Source organism: Monopterus albus, unplaced genomic scaffold (assembly GCF_001952655.1).
Source record: "Monopterus albus unplaced genomic scaffold, M_albus_1.0 scaffold94.1, whole genome shotgun sequence".
NCBI lineage: Eukaryota > Metazoa > Chordata > Actinopteri > Synbranchiformes > Synbranchidae > Monopterus > Monopterus albus.
In genome coordinates, this window is record NW_018127974.1 from 3035523 (window position 1) to 3046569 (window position 11047).

An 11047-nucleotide genomic window follows, 5' to 3' on the forward strand; every position below is an offset into this window, starting at 1 on the left:
TTCTATATTAGCTCCCCCGATTTTCACTTGCAGTTCGTTATCTAGTCTACGATTCCTAAATACCATAAATTTAGTTTTATCCAAATTCAGAGATACTATATTACTGTCACACCATTTCTTTATCTTCTCAAGTTCCTGTGTAACCCGTCCAGAGAGTTGCTGTAGGTTTTCACCCGATGCCCATATGGTAGTGTCATCAGCAAATAAAACCACTTTCACTAAATCAGAAACCTTACATATATCATTGATGTATAGTATAAATAATTTAGGTCCCAAAACAGAACCCTGAGGCACTCCACATACAATGTCCAGCTCACTCGATTGGTATTCACCCAACTTCACAAATTGACGCCTCTGTGTCAAATAACTTCTAATCCATTTCAGAACCATTCCTCTGATCCCATATTTTTCTAACTTGTCCATTAATAATTCATGATTGATTGTGTCAAATGCCTTTTTTTAGGTCATTAAATATTCTTAACGTGTATTTCTTCTCATCCATAGCACTTGTAATGTCCTCCATTAGGTCGTAATGGCCAGAGATGTCGATCGGTTCGACCTAAAACCATATTGGCAATCAGAGAGGATTTTATGTTTATCAGTAAATGTATCTAATCTGTTATTAAAGAGTTTTTCCAGGATTTTTGAAAATTGTGGCAACAGAGAAACCGGTCTATAATTTGTGAAGTTGTGCTTATCACCAGATTTATACAGTGGAATAACCTTTGCTATTTTCATATTATTGGGGAACTGCCCAAGTCAAAACGACATGTTAAAATTTTTTTAAATTAATTTGCTAATTAAGATCTTTTCAGGGTGTTAAGGTGTTTTAAGGGGTTTTCAAATTACATGTAATAGAGAAATTGGGAGCTAACTGTTAGTCAACAGAAAGAAAACTATTTTGATAATTGTTATTTATTTAGCATAAACTCTGAACATTAGATGGCCTGGCTTTTTTAATGCTTTTCTTGGTCTTATATTCAAGTATAAATACTTGTGGGTTCTGGACTGATGGTTAGACAAAGTACGTCATCTGATAATGTCATTTTGTACTCTAGGGTACTGTGACAAATACTTCTTTTTGGATGTTTTAAAAGCCAAACAATCAGAAAATTGCAGGTGTTACCACACTATGTACCTTAATCTAAGATTAAAGAGTTTTCTTATGTTTTCAGGGGTAGATTAAGCAGTAGCTTGTGGTATTTTAATGGAATCTTGTTTCATAGTGAGGGGAATAATCCATGAATTATATCCAACTCCATTTTAACATGACACAGAGAGATGAAATATACTTGGCCTAAACGTGAATATTATGTGAACTGACGTGTTTGACAGACAATAATTTAGAAGCATACAGTAAAACAGGTCCAGCTAACTGTCACCTACGTAGACAGCCATGAGGCCCCTGTCCCAGTCCATAGTGTCCCTGTCTGCAGTGGTCGCAGCGCTCTCCCTCCACTTTGGCTTTGCACCGACACTGGCCCGAGATCATCCCAGCCGCCACATCGGTCCTCGAGTCACACAGTCCGCCCTGCAGAGATCCGGCTGGGTCACAGTTACATGCTGTGGAGACAATAACAATGACATAAGGTTGACTGTGGACACATGAATGCTAATTATTACTGCATGTTATGGTAATGGGAAGATATTTTTAAATACTGACATGCAGAAAATTTTGTCCATACTGTATGACTATGTAGTGCTTGTAAGGAAAAGGAATTAGTAAAATCACATACAGTACATTACAGTAGCATTACAGGTCCAGTAAGTTATTAGTGAGCGAGAAAGGACAATATAATGAAGAGCAGAGTTGCAAACGCAGTGTGTTATTTCATTTCAGAGGCTCCAACACTGCTGATGAGTGTGGCTCCAGATGGTGCATGTCTAAGGAAGCAACACAAAGACAAGTGTGCCAGAGGAGGACGTGTGCTGACAGCCCATAAAGAAGAACATGGGTGTTGGCACGCTCAGGGGTCAAAGGTAATAGATGTGATGTACGTTCACAGACGCTGGGGTCCCTCAGGTCTCTGTTGGGGTGCTGGTAGAAGAAAGGTGCACACTGCTCGCACTGTCGGCCCACCGTGTTGTGCTGACAGTCCTCACACACGCCTCCGCTCGTGTTGAGGGTCGTCATGTACACGGCCAGATCGAAGTGACACTTGGTGGAGTGATGGTTGCACTCGCACTCTGAAAAAGAACACAGAGAAAAGTTATAAATCCTAACATTTAAGAAGTTCAGACAGCAAAATGTACATAAAGTGACAGAAACAATCAATTATCAAACTAGATAGACGGACTAATCAATATATCACTGATGCTCTAGTATTGTATCACTTTGTAAACATGTTTTATAAAATTTCTACATAAAGGTTATTAAAAGAAAAGTTAGACATTTTGGGAAAAGATAAGATGGACTGAGCTTTTACATCAACCTAGAGTCATGAACAAATTTGCTTAACATAAAGGCTAGAAACAGCTAAGATGGTTCGTTTAGCCACAATGTGACGTTTGTAAACCCTGCATTACATTAAAAATGGCCTATAGTGTATTATGTTATTCATGCTGGTAGTAGGTGTATTTTTTTAAAGTTTGTTCTTTCCAGTCTTTATGCTGAGCTAAGCTAACGGGCTGTGGCTCTATACTACACATACATACAGGGGTGTGGTAGAAAGTGAGGAAGAGCATTGTCAAACTTTTCCTTTAAGGGCAAACAGGTGGGAGCAAAAGACGGACAGCTTGGTTTGTGTTCTTACTCTTGCAGGCATTGGTGTTTCGTCCCTCTGCAGGTCTCCAAGGCAAATCTTGGTAAAAGTCTTGACAGCGCTCACAGTTCAGTCCCTCTGTGTTGTGATTACACGCACAGCGGCCGTGGACCTAAACACACACACACACACAGGTAAATTAAGGCTGATTTTAACAGCTGCTTATATTTTGGATTTGTCATAATAACTGTGTTAAAATATGCAGATTCAAGCCTCCTGCTGGCCTTTATTTTTTAATTTTAGATTATCAAACAGCTGTACAAAACATTCAGGTGCTCTTGAGAAGGAAGTTGCATGCTTTGTGTTTTCTACTTTAGAGTTCTTTGGTCAGTTGACAGTGAGTATGATGTACCATGCCCTCGGCACTTGTTGATGCTCCCGTCATGGGGGCACACTCCGAGGCGTGGCCGTAACAGAAACAGTTCCCGCGCACAACCATGTCAAAGATGGCGTAGTAGTACTTCTCCACAACCTCTTCACGGTAGTCAAGTAGGTTGTCGCCCAACGTGTGGAGCTTCATGAACTTCACCCGAAGGTTGGTGATCTTCAACATGTCTGCGCACACAATACACATCCTTTTACAACTTTATTTTCTCAGGGAAATCCGTGGCCACTGAGCAGAGTCAATTCAGGAGTTAAATACTTTGCTCCCTGGCTGCTCATTCAGTTTTAAAAGTCAGACCTCTGTTCTGTAAATCTCTACAAGGTGCAGTAGGTTATCATATCATTCCTGTTCCACCCACAGCTTTCACCACATACTTAACATGCGGCCTCTACATGTGTGTGTGAGCGTCTCAGTCTGGATGCAGGTGAGTCTACAGAGACTCAGTCACTTCCACATGTGAAATTCCTTCTAGTACTCATGCTGTCTGACCTCTGATCTCTGCAGCTCTGCTCCAGGTGCAGTAGCTGTCTGTTACCTAGACTATAACTAAAATAATAATGAAAATCACTTCCATCCCTCTTGCTTTTCTGTTTCTCAACTTCACAGAGCTTAGCAAACTGTGTGTCCAATGAAACGTGAGCAGTGTCTTCGTCACACTCTGGTAAAATTAAACCTCCCTGGTGTGGTTTTTGGTTACCACTGTCTGTTTTAACTTTTTATTTTGGCAATGATTTTATTTATTGGTCTGTAATTTTCAAATCATTGCCTATTCAGTCAGCACACAGCAGCTCACTTACAAAGATGTAAAATTTATCCACCTGCAAGCATAAACTGCTGTATAACGAGAATAAGTTTCTAATCACAATTTCTGGGAATTTCTTGGGTTTAAAATGAGCTTTTCTTTCCAATATTATTACAGTATATTTGTAGTTTGTTCTGGGAAACATCTTGGGAATAATTAAGAGGTTGCAGACCTACAAAATAAAGCTTAAACATCTTAAGTGTTAAATAATAATAAGAAAGCATGCTACTACTTTTTCTCTGCTAATTAATTATTAATTACTGGATGTTTAACTGTATTCTGCACCACACTAAGATATGTACATTAAAGTTATACTTATTTTTCCTTACAAATATGCCAAATTTAGTTTATTGTGTAACGTTCATTAGAAATCTTTGTTAATGATTAACCAAAAGAATGAAATTTAGTTTCACTGCGTCTTATTGTTCTGGTGTTTTTACCTCCTCAGACTTCGAATAAGTCATCAAATTTAAATAAGTCAGTTTGAGAAGGAAATGTCGCTGCCCCTTAGCTAACTAGCACCTGTGATGACAGCTGTTTATGGCAAATTTGGAGCAGCTCACTTTGTATCCTCAGGCTGTAGGGGTCCACAATTTCGAAGGCGGGGTCCAGCACCCGGAATATCACCTTGAAAAGAGAGAAAACAAAGTGAAAGTCTCGATTCAAAGTGAGTTTTTACTGCATCACAATCTCAGGAGAGTTGCAGTACATTAAATGCTAGATTTTGATCTTAATAGAAGAAAACCTGGGAAATAAATAAGCTCTCAAAAAAGTTCAGTAAGTAAACTTACCTCTCCTTCGGTGGACGGTTCGATGTCTGAGTAGCGAGAGTCACAGATGATGTCATCCACTTTGACCAAGGGCCCCGAAGAAACGCCGGGGAAGGACGATTCGCAGTCGTAGGCAAAATATCGATAAACCTGCCACGTCTTCCCAAAGTCGTTAGACCGCTCAATCACCATGGCAGCCGGACGAAACGTCTGTCAACAGAGAGCAATGGAAATGTCACTAAATCACTTGTTTGATTGTAAAATGTCTCAGATTTTTAGTCACTGCTCATTTCAAGCCAACACCATCGCTTTCTGTTTTCTCATTGCTCTTTAGTGTCACGCTGACTGTGTTCCATATCCAGTAACTGATCCCAAAAATACAATGTAAATGTGGCTAAAGCTCCATTTTTTGAATCTATACTTTTCCATCATGAACGGAAACTAATCTTACAAGTCAGGATAACCCTTCCATTTCCTGTACTTGAGAACAAAAACCACAATTTTTATGTTTTCCATTTCATTTTTCAATGCATTTCTTTGAGCCGATTACTTTGCGTTATCATCTCACATGTAGGATTCTGTGTAAATGATCAAGGAAACCAAATCACAGTGATATCCAGTCCAAAACATGTTGATAAAAAGTATATTTTCCTACATGTTTTTTTCTAATCTCTTACTGTGAAATGAGTATGATACAGTAAGGGTGGTGGCTGTTGATCTTTCCTAACAGAAAACAGGATGGGACAGGATGTGCTGTGCATGTCTGTGTCTTTGACTGTGTGTTTTTTACTATTATATCAACGAGAGGCACGAATCCAGCTGGCCACCGTCATGTCCGACCAGTTTTTACTGCAGAACCACAAAGTCGTCCTCTCCCTCCTCCTCTGCTTCCCACCACTCTCCAGAGACCAGAACAATTTTCCATGCTCCACTACCACAGCTGTTCAACATGTTTATCTCCATACCGTGGGTACGAGGGTATTTGTATGATATATACAGTATATGTGTGCATGTTGGTGGGAGAAAAAATAGGCACCTTGAAGGTCATGATAAGATGTGTGAAATGAAACTCAGCCTCCAGGTCCAGCTGAATGGTCACGTTCTCCACACCTGCAATTGAAAGGAAACAGTCACACAGGAAACGAACAATTAAAGCTGTATATTCTTCTCTCCATTTGCAACAGTTCAGTATTTAAAACGTCAACGCATTCCCATTCACTCTGTTTGTGTAGCCGAGACCGATGGCTCTCTGACAACACCCGGATACAGTCCAAATCAAATTTGGATCTGGATTGTTATGCCAGATATTTGTAATTCCTTCACTAAGTTTGTTGGTAATGTCCCTGCTCTAAGCTAAATAGAAAACATGTTGTGCTGTCCAGTCGAAAGCAGTGAACTACTGAGCCGAGTGATTAAAGTTGTAACATAACTTATAAAAATAAGTTTTAGAAAATCAAACCTTTTGTTAAGATTAACAGTGATTTCTGAATAAACTGTGCTTTATTATCCACACTGGCATCATGGCTCTAGGGATGCAATGTCAGTCCAGACTGAAATATCTTTGGCCACTGGCCCTCTAAACTCTTGGGCCCCTGCGCCTGTGCCCAATAGGCCCGTTCAGTAATCCATCCATAGGTTAATGATGGAACTGGAGGGCCACAGTTTGGGAATTAGGAAATCCCAAGCAAAGCCATTGTGTGTCTGCAGCTTCCTGCTGTTTCAAAGGCATCTGCAGCGCTGGGTGCCGCCCCCTCTATGAGTCACCCCTCTGACAGATTCCCACCACCCAGAAGGAACAGTGTGTGCATGTACAGGAGGACTGTGGGAGCAGACAGCAGGATTTCTTAGTCTGTGCTGGAGCCCACTGTCATGTGATTCTTTAAGGGATGATGTTATGAAGGGGATACATGATTCAGGTTCTTGAATTCCTGCAAAAGTTCCTGCACTGGAAACTGGCACTGGATCAAGCATGCTATGCCTCCTTGTGTTAGTAGATAATAGTAAACTACTTTTATTCCCAGCATTGAGTCCTTGTCTCATTACACACTTCCTTTTTTGTCTGTGTTGAAGTGGGAACACATCTTTCTTTTCAGCACACCTGTCCTCCTCAGCACAGCTGCAGGCCCCGCCTCCAAGCTCTGCTGTCACTGGCTACAGACAGCTCTGTGAGCTCCTGTCCAGCCGTTACTGAGCTCAGTTCCAACGAGAACAGCCTCAGTGAGAGTTCCCACACCATTCTGCTCTTCATACACTTCAAACCAGGAGTGAACTGGAGTCGTGTCTCTTTCATTCAACAACAAACGCACTGTGTTTTCTGCCACGCACCATTCTCTGACTGCCACCAGGTCTTGAGGCGGTTGTGGGCAAAGGTGGTGACCACGTTCTCAATGGTGTGGCTGACTTGGTTGCTGTCCTCATCGTACATTTCCCTGGAGTCGCATGCAAAACATTTTTTCTCCTCCTGTTGGACAGAGAGGGCATAGAAGGTGTTAAAGGATCATTCACCTCCCGTGGTATTTGCCATATAACTGGACTATCAACAATTTCATAAGAACTGTTTTTTTAGCAGAAAGCAGTTCCAATAAAGCAAATAATGACACATTTTTGTTGAATAATACTGTACTGTCTAACCGTATAAGGGGAATGTTATACCTGTTTCATTGCATCTACTGCAATAACTATTTCTATTATTGATTACCTGCTGATTATTTTCTTGATTAATCACCTCATTATTTGACTTTTAAATGTCAAAAATAATGAAACATGCACATCAACATTTCCCAGAGTCCAAGCTGCTTGTTTTATCCAAAAAAAGCAGGAAATCCTCACATTGAGAAACTAGAACTAGTAAATTCTTTTGATTTTGGCCTGAAATAATATAGAAACAGTCTGTCAGGTCCGCTCGGCCCGACCTGCCTCTCTTTCTTTTTCCCTCTCCTACTCTCCCTTTTTGCGGGCTCAACGCCTCAGCTGTGTCGCATCGGGTAATTAGTGACTCGTGGGTCGGTGCGCACACCTGAGACGTATTCCGGTGATTTGTTGGCTTCCTTATTTATACCTTTGTCTTCCACGCTGACAGTCTCTGTGCTGTGGATTACATTGTTTACGTTGGTTCTTTTTGTTCACTTGTCCGTTCTCATCCTCTGCTATTCTAGTTCCTGTCGTTAGTTTGTGTGTTTACCGTCCTGGTCTCCTTAGTCATCACTGCCCTTCCCTTGTTGTATGTATTATGGACCCTGTTTTGTTGTCATGTTGTTTTTATTCCATTAAACCACCTTTTTTGTACTAGCACCTGGGTCAGCCATCTTGAGTCCAACCCCAGTTCTCCCTCACCCTCCAGGTGAGGGGGACTAAACCCTAACACTGTCAATCAGTTATCAACATGTCCCATTCAGCTGATCTGCTAATAAATTAAGTTGTCACAGGAGCACGACTCTATCCAGGCTCTAGTTGTGATCTACTTGATACAGTGCAGGAAGACTGATTTAAAGTGAGCGATGTACAGTATACATCATGTTACCAGTGTGTCTGCCTGTTTCATATCCAGTGCCTCTGTCAACAGCAGGGGCCTCGCTGCACAACAGATGCTTTGGCATGTACACAAACAGGTTCACTCACAAGGAGACAATTTTGTAAATCTCACAATACCGCATGTTAATAAACAAAATGTTTCTCAACTTCACAGAGCTTAGCAAACTGTGTGTCTGATGAAATGTGAGCAGTGTCTCCATGAGTGCTCCACTTAGCAGTGTTTAGACAAAAAGTCTGCTACTTCAGTCTGACTTCCTCCCCCCTCATCTGCAGCTCATACTTGAGGACTGTGCTCATCCTCACAAAAGCCCCAGAGTGTGTCTGATTTCATAAGGATGTCATTCACACACACAACTTGCCAAAGGCTGTGCAATAAAAAGAGAATATCTCCTACCTCGCCCCCGGTTCACATGCAAACAGGGCTGGGATTGTGAGGCACACAGCGCATTTATTGTGAAGGGGAATGTCTGAACTCCCACTCAACAAGACGGCAAGCAGATACTGTACATGTGCATGCTTTCCTCCCCACACACACATACAACATCATCTCGGTAGTTTATCTCTGGGTTTATCACTGCAAAAGTTGCAGAAACAGAATTGATATCAAGTTACTGTAGTGGGTCCATGCAACTTTCATCATTATCACACCAATGCAAACTTGACTGACTCTTCAATTTAACGAGGCTTAGATCACTCACTCAGCCACGTTGCTGACGTCAACTGACCCTTTTCTTTTGCAATAATTCATCAGCGATAAGTCATTATCATAAAAATCTCATCTTCAAGGACGACACTGCTGCCACATTTTATATCACTTTAATGAATTTGGTTCGGTACAAAGAACTGACCCACTTTGTTTCATACTGAGAAGTTTTCTGCACAGTCACCAGCAATTCCTCCACAAATGATAGAAAAAGACAGCAAATTCTTCTGACCTCATTTATTCGATCAAGGCCAGTGTTTAGCATGACTTATTTGTGGAAAAAGGTTGCAGTAATGATGTTGGTATACAATGTCCTTGTTCAGGGTCCTGTATTGTTTGGACTGATATTATAAACATACTAGACGTTTATTGGCCTACAATTACAGATGGCTCAGATAAATGCATACATTTTATAAAAAACTTAAACAGTATAAGCAAATTTACTTGCCTTATTGTAAAATAAAACTACCCAGTAGCATGTTCCTGTGGTAGCTGGAGCTAGTTTAAAAAACTTTATTCATTGTCAGGTTGTTGAGTCTAACAAGAAGCTTTGCGCTGGAGTGAACCAATTGGATGAAAGGCTTCATTGCGTCATGAAGCTTCATCTGCCCATCACTAGTTAATTGTGTTTTTTTATTAATATATAACTACAGTATATACCCCTAAATACCTGTAATGGAGTAAAAAGTACACTATTGTCCGGCGTACTGTAGTCTAGTAGAAGTGCTGCATAAAGTTGCATGACATAAAAGTAAGTACTTACAGTTCTGGAGTAAGTGTCCATTTACCTATTTACTCTATATACTGAGGTAGTTTTCTATATACAGTACAAACTGTCTACTTAGACTAAAATATGAAAATAAAACTACTGTATATGAATGTTGTATAATACATAGGATATTTAGTATTGGGGTGTATTTAACTCCCCATGAATGTGAATTAAACTGTTTTTGTGTTGACGATGTAATGTTTGTAATGTAATGTCAGTGATGTGGAACCACTCATCCATATCTCATCCAGCACACAACCAGCAGCCTGGGCTCTTTACTTACCTCCAGATGTCCGACGATGCAGAAACGCTCCTGCTTCTCCAGGCCGCAGGTGGAGGAGGCGATGAGTTTGTGCGCCCGGCCGATCAGCAGGTCACCAGTGGCGGGGTAGCAGCTGCCTTCGGTGCAAACATCCGCAAACTCTGGCTCCTGTGCCGTGACAGGACACCACAGAGCTGCAAGCAGTTAAAATGCTGTCGGTGAGAACATGCAACACGCACAAGCTCTTCACTGCAAACTCAGACGTTAAAGTGGTGAATCTTCTCACAAAGCATTACACCATGACTTCATTTGGTTTCATTTATAAAACTCAGGTGCAGAGAAGCCTTACAGTCTGTTCTTTTTAATTAAAAACACACGGATTTCCTCTGTAGGTAGGAGGATTGAGGTTCTGTGCAGCTCATGACAAACTAGGATAAACTGTAGAAAGTCTGACTTCTCTCTCAATCTTTCCTGTGGCAGTTTTATATTTTCTAACGTTCTGGAACAGTTTCATTTCTGGAAAAAACACAGGCAAACAGTGGATAATGGTTTACATACGGATGTCGTCACATGTGTTGTTACTGGACGTGAGAGCGAATATTTTGGCAGCTACAGAATATGAATCGTCTCCCAAAGAGCAGGTCAACAGCTTTCATTAGAACAAACTGTGCGCATAAAGTGAAACCTTCAACTCACCCAGTGTCGCTAAAATGTGGATTATTAGCGACATCTCCAACAGCGGAGCGCTGACAACTTGTCGAAGATGTTGATGAGTCCTGCGAAGTTGAACTGTAACGCCACAGGCAGAGGGAGGTGTCTGTAAAAAGTCCGCATCCCACCAAACAACTCCACCCCTGTGTCAGCAGCGCGCCACGATGCGCTATGGGAAACGAGCGCAACCTCTGCCGGCCCCCCTATTAAACAGTTTGGCAAATTAAACACATTATTGAGAAATATTTATTATGCGGTACAAGTCCAGTAATGTGGGCTGTATATGCTACATTGTGTAAATTAATAATATTTATATTTATATTTAACATGCATGGACAATTTGATATACTGT

At 41.0% G+C, this 11047-nt stretch overlaps 1 protein-coding gene across 1 annotated transcript in view; it reads right to left on the minus strand.

Annotated features, from left to right (window-relative positions):
- Window positions 1–10799, minus strand: part of LOC109964993 (laminin subunit beta-1-like) — a 25264-nt gene extending 14465 nt beyond the window's left edge. The window contains exons 1-10 of the mRNA XM_020608659.1: window positions 10681–10799; window positions 10006–10178; window positions 7045–7180; window positions 5756–5829; window positions 4741–4929; window positions 4513–4576; window positions 3115–3317; window positions 2754–2874; window positions 1999–2187; window positions 1387–1563 (exon numbers count right to left, since the gene is read on the minus strand). Of these exons, the coding sequence (XP_020464315.1) occupies window positions 1387–1563; window positions 1999–2187; window positions 2754–2874; window positions 3115–3317; window positions 4513–4576; window positions 4741–4929; window positions 5756–5829; window positions 7045–7180; window positions 10006–10178; window positions 10681–10714 (1360 nt within the window). The 5' untranslated portion in view covers window positions 10715–10799. The remainder of the gene's footprint in view (window positions 1–1386; window positions 1564–1998; window positions 2188–2753; window positions 2875–3114; window positions 3318–4512; window positions 4577–4740; window positions 4930–5755; window positions 5830–7044; window positions 7181–10005; window positions 10179–10680) is intronic.
- Between the last annotated feature and the right edge of the window lie 248 nt (window positions 10800–11047).